The sequence below is a fragment of the Perna viridis genome, chromosome 13, assembly GCF_037379345.1.
Source record: "Perna viridis isolate PV_CMFRI_1.1 ecotype Kerala chromosome 13, ASM3737934v1, whole genome shotgun sequence".
Taxonomy (NCBI): Eukaryota; Metazoa; Mollusca; class Bivalvia; order Mytilida; family Mytilidae; genus Perna; species Perna viridis.
In genome coordinates, this window is record NC_142457.1 from 28,934,699 (window position 1) to 28,954,341 (window position 19,643).

The 19,643-nt window shown below is 32.9% G+C and overlaps 1 protein-coding gene across 4 annotated transcripts in view; it reads right to left on the bottom strand.

Moving 5' to 3' along the window:
- The window catches only part of LOC148600237 (voltage-dependent L-type calcium channel subunit beta-1-like), a 42,976-nt gene that overhangs the window by 20,784 nt on the left and 2,549 nt on the right, over nt 1-19,643 (bottom strand). For 2 of the 4 annotated variants that reach the window (XM_088559682.1, XM_088559681.1), the window contains exons 2-3: nt 19,236-19,290; nt 6,240-6,313 (exon numbers count right to left, since the gene is read on the bottom strand). In XM_088559682.1, coding sequence (XP_088415808.1) covers nt 6,240-6,299 — 60 coding nt within the window. In that variant the 5' untranslated portion in view covers nt 6,300-6,313; nt 19,236-19,290. Of the gene's footprint in view, nt 1-4,506; nt 5,252-6,239; nt 6,314-7,039; nt 7,330-19,235; nt 19,291-19,643 lie in introns of those variants that run through there. The other 2 variants (XM_088559679.1, XM_088559677.1) reach the window with 2 other exon arrangements.

Genomic DNA, 19,643 nt, shown 5'->3' on the forward strand with positions numbered 1-19,643 from the left:
GAAGGGGCAAATTTCATGTTTTTTCAAAGACATTCAAAATATGAAGGGACCAAATTATGTTCTTTTATGTGCAGATGCTGTTTTCTGACAGTGCTTATCAGTTGCTTTTGGATTTTGAACTAGCTTACAGAAAACGCAAGTACTTTTTCGAGGTAGATACAGCTTCTTGTCTTTTGTCCTATTTGTTAAAGAGTAATCAAGGGAACCAAGGTTATAGCGGTAATCAAAAGAATGTAATCCAGGGACAAAGACCAGACATGGAAAACAGACATACACAACAAAGAAAATTAAGTAACTAAAATCATACATACAAAGTAACAAAAGTAAATGAGCAACTTGGACTCCACTAAAAACTGGGAGCATGGACCAGGTGCACCTGTAGGGTAAGCGTCCTCTGCTTTTCTAGAAACACCCACCGAGTTGTTTGTATTCTGTATTGATCTCAAGAGTGAATACGAATTCAACAGATTTTTATAGTTTATTTTATTGATGTATTTTCCCACTACTGCCCCAGGTTTGGGGAGGATTGAGTGCTCACAAACATGTTTAACCCCGCCACATACTTCATTTGCCTGTCCCAAGCCAGAAACCTGTAGTCCAGTGGTTGTCATTTTTTATTTTCTTTGTTATTCATTTTACGTTTTTTTCTTTAGATTAAATCCATTTTCGTCTTTTATGAAGTTTCACTTAATTTATTTTGGGGCCTTTTACAGCTTGCATTATTGTATGAGTTTTGCCCATAACTGAAGATTGTGTGGTGACAGTAGAACTTTAATTGTTCTTTGCCTGGCTTTTGGTGGATGACTGTCCAATTGGCAATAACAGCACATCTCCTATTTTTATATTTGAGAGAGTACACACAGTACAAATTATGTCTTACCTCCACTTAACTTGAATCATGTAAAACCCATAAGTTCAATCACCTCCCCTTACAGGCTTTTATTAGTTTACATTTTTCTTCCATCACATACACTTTACTAAAACATTCTTTCAGATGGTTACTGGTATCAAACATCGTGGAACAAGTTATTACACAGACGACCATAGAACATTGTTAATATATAACAAGAATGGATATGGTGAATATGCCAAAGAGACAACAACCCCATCGCGATGAAAAATGTCAGCTCAAAGCCAACCACGAGGAAACCCTCACACAACAGGGCAAGCTGCATGCTAGCCCCTTCTTTGGCCTTATATTAGTACTTGGTTAAGGTTTAAAATCAAAATCATTCCTAGCTTAACTTTTGTGATGTGCAATGGTTTTAAAATCAAAGTTAATCTTAGCCTGACTTTTGTGATATGATAGGGGGTTCCTAGCTTGACTCTCATGATATGGAACACTGTCATACTTTTACTAAGTTATCATACAGAAAGCAAACAAAAATTATTTGTTTTTGGCAACTCTTGGTCCTTTATAACAGTCATAACCCTTAAAATCATTCCCAGCCTGAACTTTCTGGTAGTGAACCCAGTGGTACAAGTTCACAGAAATCCATACATTTACCTCACAGTACCTGAGAAGATCTCAAAGAATATGACATCACCATAACATTATATAATTGGAAATATTTTTAAGTAGTATAAAAACAATTAAATGATTTAGAATTACAGATTGTTAGATAGGACAATTTGTGCTGTTTGTAAAAATCATGCAATTATTCTGTTAAATGTGAAAGCTACACGTTTTTATTTTTGTAGTGATGTTGCTTTATATGTTTTTATGATGAAATGTATAATTAATCATTCCAATCCGTCTGCTCCAAGGAGTTATTTCACATTGAAAATCAAATACTTTCTATTGTATTTTACTGTCATTTAGAGTTATCTCCCTTAATTTTAAATTCTACAGTGCATTTTATATAATTTTTACCCTGAAGTCATGTGACTTCTGATTCTTATAACCATCTGAAGTCAATCAAAAGGACATCTGCCTTAAAAGTACTTCCAGCACAAATGAGATCTCGCGGATGAATATTAAAATGTATTAAATTGATTTTTTCGTGTAAACACACTGCCCATTTTTGCGGCATATGCTTGAAACTATATTTTCCATAATTGATTGTCGAAGAAAAATTCAAATACATATATAGAAGTTTGAACTATATTTATCAATACATGGATTCCATGTGACTGACTACATTTAAATCTTAAAATACGCTGTCAAGATTATACATTGAGAAACTAAATAGAAACGAAACGAAATGAAACGAAACGAAACAAAACAAACAAAAAATGGAAATGAAATTTTGAATTATCAGGTATTGTGTGGACGTGTGGTTTTAGTAGTCATGGTGAAAATGCTGATCCCGTGGTAAATAATTAATCTTTTTGAAAAAAATGTAAAGAACAAATTGCCATCAGCATATTCAGATTAACGTCGACATACTTATAAATATATCATGACTTCTGAGGTTCAGTGCCATGGGTGCTCTGATGATCTCTTATGAACAAGAGTTCTTTGAAAAGTCAGATGTAATTTTCTGTTTACTAAAGCATTTTAAAGAAAATATCAAATATAAAAATATGTAGGCTTTTCAACCATGTATCATATTTTGCATGGAGTACTACTTAATGTGCCATTAAGCACAGTGAGATTTATAACCAACAGAATCAAACAAACACTAAGTGTATTTGCTCACATAATACAAATGCCAACTTTTAGAAACAATTCTATTTTTCTAATTTTAATCTATCATTGCTATTAACTTCATTAACACCTTTAGAATACTTAAATAAAATCCTTTGCAAGGCACAGCTTGACAAAGCCACAGAGGTCAAACCCTGAACAATTGGGAGTAGTGTGGATACAACAATTTCTGACTTGACACAAACTCTGAATTTAAAAATGAATACAAGTTTCACACAGAATAAAAAAGTCTGAACAGCAAAAAGTGGTCTAGGAACATTAAATTTGCAGTTAGATAATAAAATAAATAATAAATTTATTCAAGAAAATGTTTTAAACTATGACTTGCATGATACCATAAATACAACCACAAAATTTGTTGTTAATGTATTAAAATTAGAGGCTTAAGTCGTCACTACAGAAGTTTTGTGATCGTCATCATAAACTCTCGAATCGTTACGATGTATCCATCAGCACCATGAAAACTGATTTGTTCAACGTGTCATAGTTTTTCTTTCCCCTTTCATCTACATGTACCTCGGACTTTAATTTTTATGAGCAACTCGGCGGGTGTTTCTAGAAAAGCTGAGAACGCTTACCCTACCAGTGCACCTGGTCCATGCTCCCAGTCTTTAGTGGAGTCCGAGTTGCTCATTTGCATTTGTTACTTTGTATGAGTAATTTAAGTTACTTTGTCCTTTGTGTATATCTGTTTCCCATGTCTGGTCTTTGTCCCTGGATTACATTCTTTCAATTTCCACTGGAATCTTGTTTCCCTTGATTACTCGTTCTAAATATTTGAACTACTCACCTGGATTTAATTTTATGCAGAAAACTTAAGCACAGTATAAAAAGATTTCAATCAAAACAATTAATCCAATTTGACCAAGTGACAAAACAGGCAATAAATGCTTGATCCACAATAAAAGTAGCCACTAGAGCTATATAGGAGGTAATACATTTTGAGGTTATTGCTATCAACTATGGTATCTTGTAAATTTTCAAAATATATGTATCACTAGGAGAAAATGGTAAAATTGGTAAACCTCTAGGTTGTATGGCTTTCATATAATTCCAACAAATCTACTAGAAGTGAATGTGCACTATACAAAGCAAAGTTTGGTTACCACTTCAAGTATACATGTATGCAAAAAGTTGCTATCTGATAATGATTAGATGACAACTTTATAAGGTCACTACTGCATGGGAAGCCACAACAACTCACTCCCACTACTGCATGGCACATTGTGGTATAACTTATGAAGTCCATTCACAAATACTAAATTTATAGTCTGGAAACTTAATTGTCTATGGATGCCAGGCTGCCACTAACAATAACAGCATGACACCACCATATGACAAAACAAATTTCCAGTCATATAAAAATTAAAAAGATGAATAAGTGTTAAAATAAATTTTAGGTGGGCAGGTAAAGATTTTACAGTTATTTAAATAAAGCATCATATCCTTCACAAAATCAACAAAGGATAAGCAAAGATCTGAGTCCCTTGCAGTGGAAGCTATATTCTTCAACACTTGGACTAAATGACATAATCACAACTTACAGAAAGCAGTATTTAGAACTACATTGGAAACAATAACCTATGTTACTGTATTTTGATGATGACAAATCCCTTCCCACTAACTTAATACTCCACAATTTTGATATATTAACCTGATTTTTCAGTTTTATACAAAATAAAAGAGTGAAGTAGACTTCTAAACAGTACCATCAATGTTAAATCTGAGACTGTAAGCAAATGCTTTTTTATATCTGATGGAGCATATGAAGCTAAATGATACAGAGGAAAAGATATCATTTGTGTGTTAACTGATTAATCTTGCTCTTTTAACCTGTACTTTAAAGGAATTCTTACCACAAGTGAATCATTATCACTCAGTCCTGATACAACTTTACGAATTCGTCCCATCTCAGTTTGGTCTGAAATAGGTTCATCCTGGGTAATATTCCACCTCATTGATGTCTCTATACACGTCAGAACATCCCAATTATTCACCAAAGTACCCTTTTAAACAATTTCTGAGCTTCAATTTTAGAATCTAGAACAACTTCTTGTTCAATTGTGAATAGTTAAAAAATCCACAATAAATCACAGGAGTCAGAAACCTCTGAATACAACAGTACGACCCCTTGTAAGATGAAATAATTCTGATAAGTTTGAAATTATAGTAACTTTCACAGTAATACCATGTAAATCAGGTAACACTGATATCACTTATATATTCCAGTGTAGAAGTTATTATCATGTGTTTATAAAAGAGAAATAAACAAGTCAAACCAGTTCAGCTTGCTTTTCTTGGTCATAAAATCCATACAAATGTCATTAAATGAACTAAATTCACACCATAAAGTCAACTACCAGCTAGAGACCAGAATAATTTTCATACCAATACAATTTCCATGTTTTACATCAGAATAATTCCAATGTATTCTCATTACATATTCCACTATAGCATTCCCCATTCTCTCAGTCTGCCATATTAGATTAGCAGACGACACCATAAATGTCCTCCAAAATTTTGAAAGGACATTGCCAGAAATTCCTACACAGAATCAAAATGGAGGACTTATCTTGCCGTTACAATAATGATATTTACGATAAAACAATGGTAATGGGGTCTTGTCTAGATTCATTAAAGGGAGATAATAACTAGAAAAATCAATATCCCGTGGCTGATCCATATAGGACAGATGATCAGAATACTGCACACCAATTACTGGCTCTAATTTTCTAAGTGTAAATAATCAACTTATTTTCCTTTTAATTCAACATTTTTATCCAATAAAATTTCATCAGCAACTATTTGCAGAGCATTATTGACTTCTGGTCTCTGTGTATATACCTAGATATAATGTTTGAATAGCATTGGGAATGTGTTAATAATAAATAGAAATTGTAAATTTTCATGGGAATCACAAAATTCATACTTACTATGTGCTTATTACTTACATGCACATGTACTAGAAACAAATAATTAAATTATTCTGTCCTTCAATCCAATGTTGGACCCATTTTCCCCATACTGAGCCCCTGACAAATTGCACTTACTATCAGTATCATATAAATGTAATCTACATGTTCATCATATATGAAAAACAGATGTTAATTAATTAATGGTTGCACAGCTTTACATTGGTAGAGTAACACAGAAAAGTTGTTGTATAAAATATGTAACTAGAATGATTATTAACCTACATTACTTTACAAAAATGGAATCATTTTTAAAAAGTTTAATTTCTTCAACACGTTCAGCCATGGATCTTATGTCATCAGTTAGTATCTTTTATTGATGATCATCTGTTAATATTCTCATTCCAAACCAGAGATCTGTTATATTTGATGTAGCTCAAATTCTGTTTTTTGTTTTGTATTTTCCTTTCATATCATGTATCCCCGGGGTTTAAAATTAGCAGGAGCCCCTTTAATTTGGTGTGGGCAAATAAAATTTCTACTGTGACTACATGCATACCTATTGGCAACCAAAATTTAAGCTGTGGGCTACCAAGCCAAGTATTTAGGTAAATTTTCCTTAATTAATACTTCGTTGGTTTAAACATTACATTAAATCCACAGATACGATGACCTACCTGTTTAACAAGTATATTTGAGGAATCTCTCTTCCTATGAAAGGCTTTGTCTGAGGCCATTACATGTACTACATCTGAAAAAAGAAAACAGTTAACATTGAATGGTGAAGAACAAAAACTTCATGATGAGGTAACATACAATGTATGATAGTGTATATACAGTGTATCTTACAATCTATCAAGTTAGAGTTAAACCAAAGGAAGGCAAACATAATTTTTTTCAAATTATCTTTTTTCTGGAAATTAATATGATTTTAGGCTATGCTTATGACGGATGGAGCTAAATGTCATATATAAAAGACAAAACAGCACCCCCACATTTGCACAACTGTCTACTTCTGTGTAGACAAATTTTGTCACTTCCTTCAGAATATTTTTTAGCCATTCATAGTTCTGGTCTTAAATTCCACATACATGTATAAAAGATGTCGCTGGCACTCTGTGCACACAACTTTTTGAAAAAATCTTGACAACCAAATTTTCATACAGAAATAGTCACTAAATTACACTCTACAAAAAAATCTCTGATACAAATAATCTGTCATTAAAACAACAGTTCAAGTACCATATAAAAATCCTCACTAATTATTGCATATGTTTAAGCCTGTATCAGGTTAAAAGTACATACAAAAAACAATTATTCTGCAGAAAAAAGGACTTTTTAAAGAATTATGTTTTATATATCAGGATTATAAATACTTTCAATCCTTCGGTTCAATGTTTTACATGTCAGAAGTCAACATATTAGAAGAAACTTCTGAAATACAAGCCATGATTTGTTGGTTCACGGAACTACTTACTAGTATCATAAGTCATGAATATAAATAACAAAGTTTTAATAAGCTTCCATTATATACATCCTTTACACTCCGACCATCCTTAAAATATTTCACTCGGCACTCATTGATAAAAATTATGCATGAGAATTAAGAAATTCCTTAGAGTTCACTCGTACTACAATGAAGTTACAAACTTTGAGAAATCAGAGGAAGAAACAATCCTTGAAGTAAGCTTAGAAGTTTAAGAGAGAACACCTCAATACATAATCCTCACTGTGTAAGTCTGTACTAATTACATCCAGGTATGTGATCATTGTTTCTATCAGAGGCTCAACATAGGGTTATGCACAGCATCAACTGAAGCCACTGTTTTTTTTTGTGTGAATTGTTGATCAATCATGCATTTTCAAACTTAGTTCGGGTCACTGTATGACAAAAAAAGCATAAAGAAAAAAAAACACAAATTATCAAGATATAATATATATATAAATCAGTCTCTAAGTAATACCCCAAGCCTCTAATATTTCCAGTAGTTTTTTTGACTGAGTTTTCAGTTTTAAAAGGAAGGAAAGACAGGAAATAGAAAATGTGATGACACTTAAGCACACAATACATCATACCTCTTCACAGTGAGCATAATTCTATTAACATACAAAGACATCAACATCTCTCAAGGTTATAAATAAAATGTACGAAATAATCTAAAAACTGCTAACTTAATCAGTAAAGGCTAGTTAATAGTACTCTAATGCAGAAGACCAAAAACTTGCTGACCTGTCTTTTCATCATATATATTTGTCAGCATAAATGTATACCTTCAACAAAAGCATAAGCACTAAGCTGAGTTAGAAATAGTATCCTGCCCGCCAGCTTGAGCCTGGCTATTTTATTTGCAGGGCTGGCTAATTTTAGCAAAAATTTATATAGCCATATAGTAAATATACTAAATCATTGTATTCAGGACTGGCTAGAATTTAGGTGAGTTCCCTGGTAGTATGTCAAGTTCAAATTATGTAGTGGAGGGTTTAATTTATACAACATATAAATAAATGCCCCTTTTCACGACCAGCAACCCCTAGCTAAAACACTAAGGGTATAATGCTAAAAATGTGAATTTGGTCCACAAAAGAAATGCATATAACCGCTGTAAAACAATATAAGTTCAACAACTAATCAGTTAAAAATTGTACAAACTGTGTAACTTCAAAACATAAAGGGACAGAAAATGGCCATGTTCAACATACTAAATATGTAGAAGGAAAACAATTGGTAACTTTCTTCACATCTTTTACATTTTAAACACGTACAAAAATGTGTGTAGACAAACTGCAATTTTGAATATTATTTTTTTAGTTACACAGTTGTCTAGGATTTTTCAGAAATTGAGGTTTCCTCGGGAAAAATCCATATAAAATCAACTTTCCCACAGTCAATGACTGCTTTCCTAACAGAACAAATCCTTACAGCATATGAAGTTTTCAACTTGCCTCGGGAAAGTTTAACTAAGTACCTAACTTTCCCTGACCCAAATTTCACTTACACCGGGTAACAGAAAATAGAATTCCTAGAACACTGTTACATAAAGTACATGCAAGTACAGTCAACAACATCAAGGGAAAAAATTGGCCCAACATGCTGACAACGTAATGGGAAAATAACAAATTTCTCCATTTTAGGAGTTAGACAACTTCAATATGAACATAAACACTGCAAATTTATAACAACAAGAGGCTCTCTTGCCCTATTAATTAAGTCATTGGAAGTAAACGTATTGTGCTTTGTCACCATTTGATAAAAAAAAATTGCTGAAAAAAACATACATTGATGAATGCTTTAAGTTCACTCTAAGGCACACTAAAATATTGGAAATGCCTTCAAAGTGTTTTAGAACCTCTGGAAAAAATTTGGGCTGTTCCCCTATGCCCTGTTATTCCACTGGGTCTGAGGGGGCATTAGCCCAGTATATGTTTACTGAAAAAGAACATACAATGAAGTTAAACCATGGCTATGCAACATTTTCATCATCACCATTCAACTCAGGAGACCAGGCTTCTGGGAGAAACAAAAATCATTGGAATCTGAGCAACTGGTGAAAATGGTTGCAAATTGGCAGCTATTTTAAAAATTGTTTCCTAAACAAATACTGCCAGTCAACTCAGAATATCATTTTGTTCTTATGAGTAGCTTTCATCTTGACCCCTATGTTCTATTTCTATCTATTTCTACTTATATGTTATGACAGCCATATTTTTTTACCCTAAAAACTTTCATTAAATTTTGTCACATGGTTTCAGAAGATTTTAAAAGTTGTACATGTGAAAAACAAAAACAAAAAAAAGTTTCAGGGGCCATAACTCCTACATCTGGCAACAAATCATTTTGAAAATTTTGAAAAATCTGATGATGAAAAATAATATCCCATCAGAATTTTGTTAAATTCAATGAATTTTTAGTTATTTGCAAAAAAATTGCTGTCTGATCCCCTATGTTCTATTTTAAACCTAACAGTTTTGGAGATACATGCAAAAGACTGCTGACTGATCCCTATGTTCTTTTTATAGTAACAGCAGCCATTTTTTTACAGATCAAAAATCCCAAATGTTTTTTTGTGCAGTATACTCTAAGGAACAACCATGCTAAGTTTCATCCAAATTCTGTACAGTGGTTTCTGCAGAGAAGATGTTTGAAAAATTGTTAAAGACGATGATGTAGGACACCAAGTGATGGCAATAGCTCATATGGCCTATGGCCAAGTGAGCTAATAAAATACTATTTTATTACACTATGTGTGACAAACTTGCAGATTGTTGGACACAGTGAATTTAAAGGCAACAAGAATTAAGTAACCTAAAATTGCAGTTACAGAATACTTGAATGCTTATTTACAATGTATGAATTTATTTTTTTAAATAATTATATTACAGGAACAGGAGATAGTCATTTGATACTATCAAAGTAGATTTGGCAATCAACTTATTGATACACTTCAATGGCATATGTTTCTAATCTATATCTAGGCCAAACTGTGTATTCAATGTAACAGTCAATACACATTGTGTAATTAGCAATATCTGCTGGGAAATAAAATATTTCTACCATATAATGTTACTTTCAAACAACTAAACTGAGACATAGTTAATTTATATACATGTAATCTACAATGAGTATACTTTTAACCAAACTGATTGATTATTTCCATCAAACAGGGGGTAGTAAGGCACACACTGGTCTTTCAATCATGTCTATCAGCCAAGCGAATATCAATGTTTATAAGAACTTGCCCCCCTCCTATCCACTACCAATCAATTCAAGCATTAGACCCCCCCCCTTTCCACTACCAATAAATTCAAGCATTAGACCCCCCTTTCCACTACCAATAAATTCAAGCATTAGACCCCCCTTCCCACAACCAATAAATTCAAGCTTTAGAACCCCCCTTTCCACTACCAATAAATTCAAGCATTAGACCCTCCCTTTCCACTACCAATAAATTCTAGCATTAGACCCCCCCTTTTCCATTCCACTACCAATAAATTCAAGCATTACACCATCCTCTACTACAGGACTCACATACAATGTACATGCATTTTGTAAGTTTATAGGAATGAGCTGATATTATACACCTACTGCCTGTAATTGAGGGTGGTATACTGGATTACCACACGAAGGAAGAATATCACCCGAGACATTTTACCTGGAAAGAGTGAGAGAAAAAATACTTTCAGTAGGTAGGGTTTCTAATGAGTTGGTTGATAACAAGAGGATCCCAGGAGCCAGAATCGCTCACCTAGTTTCATTTTGTCTTTCAAGGGCAATAAATTAAACAAGAAGTTGTCCAACAATTTTGACTCAAGAAAAATTTGATAGGACTTATCATAAGGATCATTTCAGTAAATGAAAGTCTAAATCTATCATAGTTTTCAAGATATTGGCTGAAAACTGTAAGAAAAAAAAAAAAAACCTGTCATTTTCCCATGTCAAGGGCAATAACTCATATAAGAAAGCATCAAACAAATTTTATGCCTGAAGACTTTTGTAGTCCTATCAATAACGATCATTTCAGCTATTGAAAGAATTTGGCTAAACCTAACGGTTTTGGAGATATATGCGAAAAACTACTGTCTGATCTCTATGTTCTATTTTTAGTAACAGTGGCCAAGTATTTTCAATGGATCCAAAAACCCCACTTCAATTCTATGCAGGATACCCCAAGGAACACTTATACAGAGTTTTGTTTCAATTGGCAAAATAGTGTCCGAGGAGAAGATTTCTGAAAGAAATAACATTAAAAATAGCAAAAAAACTTTGAAAAAGAGCAATAACTCCAACATGGCTTAATAGACTACAATGAAAATTTGACCACAGATAGATCTCATCATGATGAACACTTTCACCTGGTCAGAGTTGGGCTTAACCTAACTGTTTTGGAGATATATGCGAAAAACTATTGTCTGATCCCTATGTTCTATTTTTATTAACGGCAGCCATGTTTTTCGACAGATCAAAAATCCCCACACCAGTTCTATGCAGGATACCCCCAAGGAACATTCATACAAAGTTTGGTTCCAATTGGTTAAGTAGTTTCAGAGGAGAAGAGTTTTGAAAAATTGTTAACTACGGCGACAGACAACAACGGACGACAAGTGATGGCAAATCAACATTTCTTTGGCATCCTTGTTTGCTATAAGTTCATTAATTGCATCTTCATTAACCTTGGCAAAAGCCATTGCAAGTGTCGTCTGGTGCTTTTGTTTTGGGCGGAAATTAGAAAATGTACAGTAATACCAGACTGCGCAACTTAACCCAACTAAAACCAAGTGTCTATGGACAACAGATGTCAATACAGGAATGGACTGATACACAGTTTCAGCAATAACCTGTTTTAAAAGACCATGATAGAAATTCTCCTATGTAGTGCATTCTTTGTAAAATGAACCTGTTTATAAAGTAACCTTACTTATGTGACCTTAATGTTGCTCTCCTTTGGAAGATCATTTAAGACAGGTCTAACCTGATATATGTATAAGGACATAGGGTGTACACCAAAGTATGTTTGTCAAACTTGACATTGTAGCAGTACAACATACTGATGCTTTTAATCATTCTTTTGATTTTTTTGTAAATTTAACAAGAAGCACAATAGTTTAATATTATGCTGATACAAAAGTACATAGAAAACCTTACTTTCTGTCTCTAAAGGTTTAGTTTTTTTCTGTCAGGAAAGGTTTCACTCAAAGTAATACACGTACGCACCTGGGAGTATAATGCATATGTATGTTGAAATATACACAAATCAGTGATAAAAAAACTTGCAAAAAAATGTAAATGTACTCAAATTAAAATACTCATTCATTTTAGAATGTCAATCCAACAAAATAAATATTCATACCTGATAAAACAGTTCTATCACATCAGATCATTCTTATACATGTATTTTGCCATCTGTGACAAAGAATTACCTCCCTTCCAATAGCATACATTATCCTAATTATTTTATGACCTTTACAGAATAAATAGTTAATTAGTTAGTTTTTGATGCCCATAAGACCATAAATTTGCATGCCTTCAGAGTACTTTCACTAACACCAGTATAGAACCACACCTTATATTTTCGTGCAAACATGTACTAGCTTCCGTAAAATGCTTCAAATGTTGACCCCTTTACTCAATCAGGGCACATTATTAAATTTTGCACTTAAAGATAATCATAGTACAAATATTCACATTACTGGTAATAATGAACAAACTTGACACAACTTTCATACATGTACACGCAATGAGAATTCTTACAGAGACAAGGTAAAACTACATGTATCTCAATGCAACCTTTAACACAAAAATATATCTTGTGTATTTTTAGTGCCATATTTAAAATATGATTATTCATACATTTTTGTACATGTAAGATACAACTTCAACAGTTACGACTTCTATACATCCATATTTCATCAATACATGTAATACACAAGGGTGATGCTAAATTAGTGCTGTACTCCCAGAAGGTGGTTCCATGTTTTAACACATGACTTATTCATTAGAAAAGGGACAAACAACTTCATTACCATTCAGAACTATGATCAATACCTGTTTCTATCAGGAAACTATACATGTACAATGTAAAGGTGATTGCCAACTAACAAATTGGAGTCATAAATTCAAAAATATACTTCAAATAAAAAGAACATGGTGCTTATATTAGAATTATTTTTGTTTGCCCATTATCTACAAATGTCTCTGAAGTTTTCGACATAACCATTACTTCCTCTTATAAAAAAGCTGAGATAGTGTTGAGAAATGTTGAAAATAGTCAGAAAGTCCCATAACTCTCAACACAGTTTGTTTCATTAAAATAATAATATAGTATGCACATATAGTATTCATTACAATACATTCTACAAAATAAAAAACACTTCTTGGCAGTTTTAAAGAAGATATGTCCACAAAGGTTTAAATTTTAAAAATCCAAATTCCGTAACTCTTACAAAAATTCTCGATTCATAATGATGGTAGTGTATGCTCAACTAAACTTCATAAAAATACATCTATGAAAGGGCTGTGCCCAGTTTTAATGAAGATGCATCCACTAAGTCTTTAGTTGAGAAATCTTGAAAACAGACTAAGAAAATTGCCCAAGTCCTATCACCTCTTCCAAATAGGCTGAATGAAAGGTGGTATAGTATGGACATCTATACTTACATAACCATGAATTCTGCCAATAGGAAAGAATCCAACAAGTAGTTTCAGAGGATGCATAACCACTAAGTTACAAGAATGAATAAAGACTATTACTAAGTTGGAGTATGTCCTGCTGTTTCTCCTTGACTGGGGATAAAAATTCATGTTCCTATTGCACCTTGGCAGGGGATAAAAGCTAAAAGCTCATATAAGTCTGAATTGCTCACCTTGCTTAAAAAGACACATTCTATTGTTTATCTATGTTTGTTTCTTGGATAAAAATTCCTACTGCTCATATCTAAAGAACAATCATACGAACTTTCATTGAATTCTACCCAGTAGTTTCACAGGAGGAGATTGTCAAAGTAATAACATCAAAAGTAGCAAAAAAAAAGGTCCAAAAGGGCCAATAACTCCAACAGGACTAATAGATTTACACAAAAATGAAACCACAAATAGATCACAGCATGCTGAACATTAAAAATTGACATTTTATTTTCAAAAAAAATATCCAGTATTTTAGCAATAATGAAATACACTTGTATCTAAGCAAACACATACTTGCCATCAGTTACACTCCTTGTATAGAGTTTACGGCACTAAACAACAACTTGATGTACTACATTTGTAACTTATATACATGTACTTATTCAATGATGGTGACAGCATGGAAGCTTAATGCCAATTCAATTATACAGAGTTGAATTACAAGAGGCTCCCAGGAGCCTGAATCGCTCACCTGGTCAAATTTAATCCCTTGGAGACTTTTGTAGGCCTTATCATAACGATCATTTCAGCAATTGAAAGAATTTGGCTAAACCTAATGGTTTTGGAGATATAATAAGCAAAAAGCTACTATCTGACCCCTATGTTCTATTTTTTGTAATGGCAGCCTTTAAAGATAAAAAAATCCCCACACCAGTTCTATGCAGGATACCCCAAGAAATTTTCATACCAAGTTTGATTCCAATTGGTCAAGTGGTGTCAAAGGAGAAGATTTTTGAAAGAAAAATTAAAAATAGCAAAAAAATGTCCAAAAAAAACAATAACTCCAACATGGCTTAACAGATTAAAATGAAAATTTGACAAAGATAGATCTCATCATGATGAACACTTTTACTCACATCAGTATGGTTTTGGATATAAATGCGAAAAACTACTGTCCGACCCCTATTTTCTATTTTTAATAACGGCGGCCCTGTTATTCAACAGATCAAAAATTCTCTTATCAGTTCTATGCAGGATACCCCATGAAACATTCATACCAAGTTTGGTTCCAACTGGTCAAGTAATGTCAAAAGAGAAAAGTTTTGAAAAATTGTTAACAACAAGAACGAACAACGATGATAATGACAGAGACCAAGTGATGGCAATAAATACTACTTGAATTCTTCTTGATGCTGTAATATCATTACATCACAAAATATGCCTTATTTTGTTTTTTTTTACAAATGTATTTTCAGGAGCAGGAGAAAATTGGTAGAAAAGTAAAGGACATATTACTCTTTAAAAAAGACCAGGAAAGATTAATAAATTCAGCTATGAATATTTCATATTGGCCCAATACCTTTCATGAAATTTGACCTGAGTCAGATGAAAAAGTAGTACTGGACAGACACTAAATTCCAACCAATACTTGGATGTCATGCAAGAATATCAAGTTACATTAATTACTCGGGGTGGAGTGTATCAAAGCCTCTAGAATCTTTGGAATGCGCGACAAATGATGGAAAAAATAAAATATATACTCAAAAGAATTATTTAAGATGCAAACCAAGTGCCAGTTTCAAGGATTATTTTGGTACTCTGGAGGACATTTAGGCATACCTTGGGGTTTGGAGAATAGCGGAAAAAAGAATCTCACTTTGTCCCTGATATTTTAAGAAGACTGTCCTAGGTGTATACCGGTCTATTTGAGTGGACTTTTTCCATCAAAATGTATGATATGGTCCAAGCTACAGCCAAAAATATCAGTACAAAAATGTATGGAAGGAACCCAATGTAATCAATAATTAAAGGGCTATGGCCATATGTGAATAAATAGCTGCGCCATGAATTCATGATACGCCTGTCTTCTTGTGAAAAAATATAATATTTTTGGAATAAAAATGTGATGTACAGGATGTCGTGCTACATCATGTACATGTATATCCTTACTTACCGGTATTCCTTATTCCCTCTTAATAGGAAATTTATATAAGGGACTGACAAAAAATTGGTATCAACATATCATATAATATCAAAATTGAAGCAATAATTCTGATTATGGGAGCAAAGATTTTTGCAACGAAAATTTTGTTTTAAAATAAATTGAAAATTTCTACGTTCCATAAAACAGAAAGTTGATAGATGAGGGTAACAACAAAATTACCGAACACTAATCCTATTAATAATCAAGTCAAGTCCAAAATAAATCTGTCAAAATAGATGTAACATCACTGAGCAGCTGGTACCACAATGGTCCTGACCTGGTGCAGGCACTTTAAACAAAATGTTGGGTTAATCTAGGTTTCACCTCCCTCTTCCACTGTGACGTGTATACCAGTGGTGATTAAGCAGCATTTGCATGCTATTGTCATAATCGGTAAATCAGCTGTCACATCAGAACAAAGAACAATTTACAAAAGAAGACAATCATTACTCATTATTTAAGAAGAAACTGAGTATTTTTCAACCAAGGACTGATACCTAAAAAAGAATTTGGCAAGAGACCTTTTAAGATGCATTTCCTCATACCCCTGATTCAGAAGTCTGTTACGCAGACATTTATGGCATTCAAGGAAATCATAGTAGTTAATACTTGCTCTAACGTAGAGTTGTGAAATATAAACAACATAAAGGGATATTACAGCAAAGGTGAGGAAAATTTATGATATTAAAATTCAAGTCATCTCTTTTATCATAAATCTTAGCGCTGAGATGACCACTGTGGTCAAATTCGAGATGTACAATGTAGGTCCAAATAAGATGCAGAACAAGCTGTTTCTGTGGCCTTCTTTATCTCAAACTGTGGTGAATAAATTGATGGCAAATATTTACCAAAAGAAGGGTTGTTGACCAATAATACATTACAATATATCTGTATGTAAAGTTAAAGGATTTAGAAATTTCATGAAATTTGGAAAAGTTGTTCTCTAGTTACGGTGCAGCATGTGAAAAAAACATGTTGCAAAAAACTCTATGACTTCAAAATGAAATACTGAATCATCACCAAAAAGTAAACAGATCTTCTGATTAATATAACTAACAAGTGTGTCAAGTTTTAAGTAAAATCATTTTTGAGATATGGCGCAACATGTGAAAAAAATTGTAAATGGGGTTTAATTTTCATTTTCAAATATAAATGTTACTTCTTATTACAATCATATACAATGTACATGTATTTAAAATATCACTGTTTAAATAATTGTGCAGGGAGGGAATTGGAAGAGTCAAATGTTTTGTATTCCTAAGGAGTGCCCAACTTACAAAAATGACATTTTGCCATGCTAGAAAAGAAATAATTCCTGCTTGCTGGACTTACATGTAATGCTTATTTAAATAAGTGTGGCCACTAGATTTTCTGTTTCTCGTACGTTGCATATCCTGTGTGTGTCCATTATGCATTTGTAACGCATCCATTTCATTTGGTTAGTACAGCAAACAACTCCCAACAGATAAAAATTTTGTCTACAGAAAACTTTTTATTCATCCATTTAGTGTCCGTTTGAGCTTTACTGACAGGTATAACCACAGCTTAAGTGTCTTCAAATATTGACAAAGACTTGTAACTATGATGTAATAGGAGATAGAATCTATATAAAACACTACATGTTTCTGGTTGTATAAAAATGCATGGCCAAGAAAAGTTGAGAGGTATGAGAATTCTAAAGTAAATGCAGACTGAACTATAAAAGGGCAGGGTTCTAAGATTCTCAAACAACACCAGTATTTAAAGTTGGACTTGTACAATGTAATTAAATTTCAAATATCTTACCAGCATATTACAAGTAGGTACATGTAACTTTCCTATTTTTTAACATCTTACCTGCACATTACATGTAGGTTGCTTTCCCAAACATCTTACCTACATATTTCATGTGGGAAAGAGTAATTAAGGGAACCAAGATTCAAGCGGAAATCAAAAGAGAATATTCCAAGGACAAAAACTATACAGGAAAATACACACATACAACAAAGACATGTCTAACAAGTGATAAAAAAATGTCATTAATAAAAGAAAATCGCTAACACATTTTGCATATTTATTTAAATGGTCTATTGACTTCTGTGTTAAAGGGATTCAATCGATGAATTAATAATTACAAACTACGTTGGATTCATAGTTTCAGTTCCATGTGCTTTCGTTACCTCTGAAAGATCGGTTGGAAAATGGTAGACTTGTTAATCTTTTTCTAAAATAATCAACTAATAAATGTATGAAAATTCTCAGAGTTACTTCAAAAAATTTGTACAGGCAATAGAGCTGCATGTTTACCGTTGATTCAATTATACAATCAACTAATCAGTTACAGGTAAATCACAGTCCCAGGACGGGCCAGGTGGCTGCACATCGGATAAAATTGACACACACCTATCAATTAATTTCCTATAAACAATTAGGGGACTGGTAGTCTGGATATTTATATACTGATAAAACCATGCAGACTGTAACTTATAAGGGTTGAAAATTTTTGATGGCCGATATTGGAAAATGAATGTCGGTCATTTGCAAATTCTGTCAGTCAATGGCCGGCATTTTTTACTGCTTCCAGATCCATGGTCTAACATGAAGTGATCAAAATACATTTAAAACTTACAAAGAAATAAAAGTAAAAAGTGCAACCCGGAATCCATAAAAACCTGGGAGCATGGACTATGTGCACCAGTTCAGTGTGCTTCCTGTTTTTCTATATACACCTGTCAAATTGCTCATTAAATGTCATATCGGGGTAGACAAAGAAGGAAAGGAAAACCAAAACAGTTAACAAATCGGTTCTCATAGTGAAGATGGATACACCTTAACAATCAACAAGTTGATGACCATAAAACTTTTGTAGTGATGACTTTCATCTTACAGCAACAAAACCCTGTACCAGAAACTAATTGTAACAAGTCTAGCACAGTACAAACATAGAAGCTGTACAACACAATACTCAGAAGCTGATGTTACCACAGATCAAAGGAAAATTGATAAGAATGAGAAATCATTGTGTTTGTAGTATAGTTTGGTCATGAGTTTCCCTTTGTCATTAAGCTCTTAATGTAGGTCAAGATAAATGTATGAGGCGGCCTTCATAATGTCTGCTGTATTCTCAAGTTCCTTGGGGGTAGATGTCATGTATAAAATCCCTAAAATTAGGATTGATTAACGATAATACATCATCTATATAGCAGAAACTGAGATGAAAGGATCTGGCTATACAATTGACATGCTCCTTCTTTGGGATAAGACCAGCTATAAAGTTAACTTCATACAAGTACATGTAAGTAACTTTCCCAATCATACTTCCTACATACATTGTATAATATTACATGTTAGTAAATTTGTAAAATATCTTACCTGCATATTACATGTATTTCATCTATTTCCATTGGATTTCACTTTTAACTGGAATCTACAATATAAATCAAAGTGCTGTTAGCACTGTTTTTTTTTTTTATTCTTGTAAAAATTGCAGCATGGACAAAATTTAATGATTACATGATGTAAAATGAAACTATAATCATGCAATTCTATTTCTCATATCATTTTACATTTCCTAATATGTACAAATTGAGTGTCAATCAAATACCAATTTCTGAAGTAAAAACTGTAATGGATAGTTAAACAGTATCAAACTTAAAAGAGAAAATTGTTGCTGTATACACTGTTTTTAATGTTCTATATTGTATTATCTTTGATATTGTCAAATCAGCTTCTGTTTGTGTGTATTTTTATTCTGTAGTTATAGTTTTGTGTGTGTCTCAG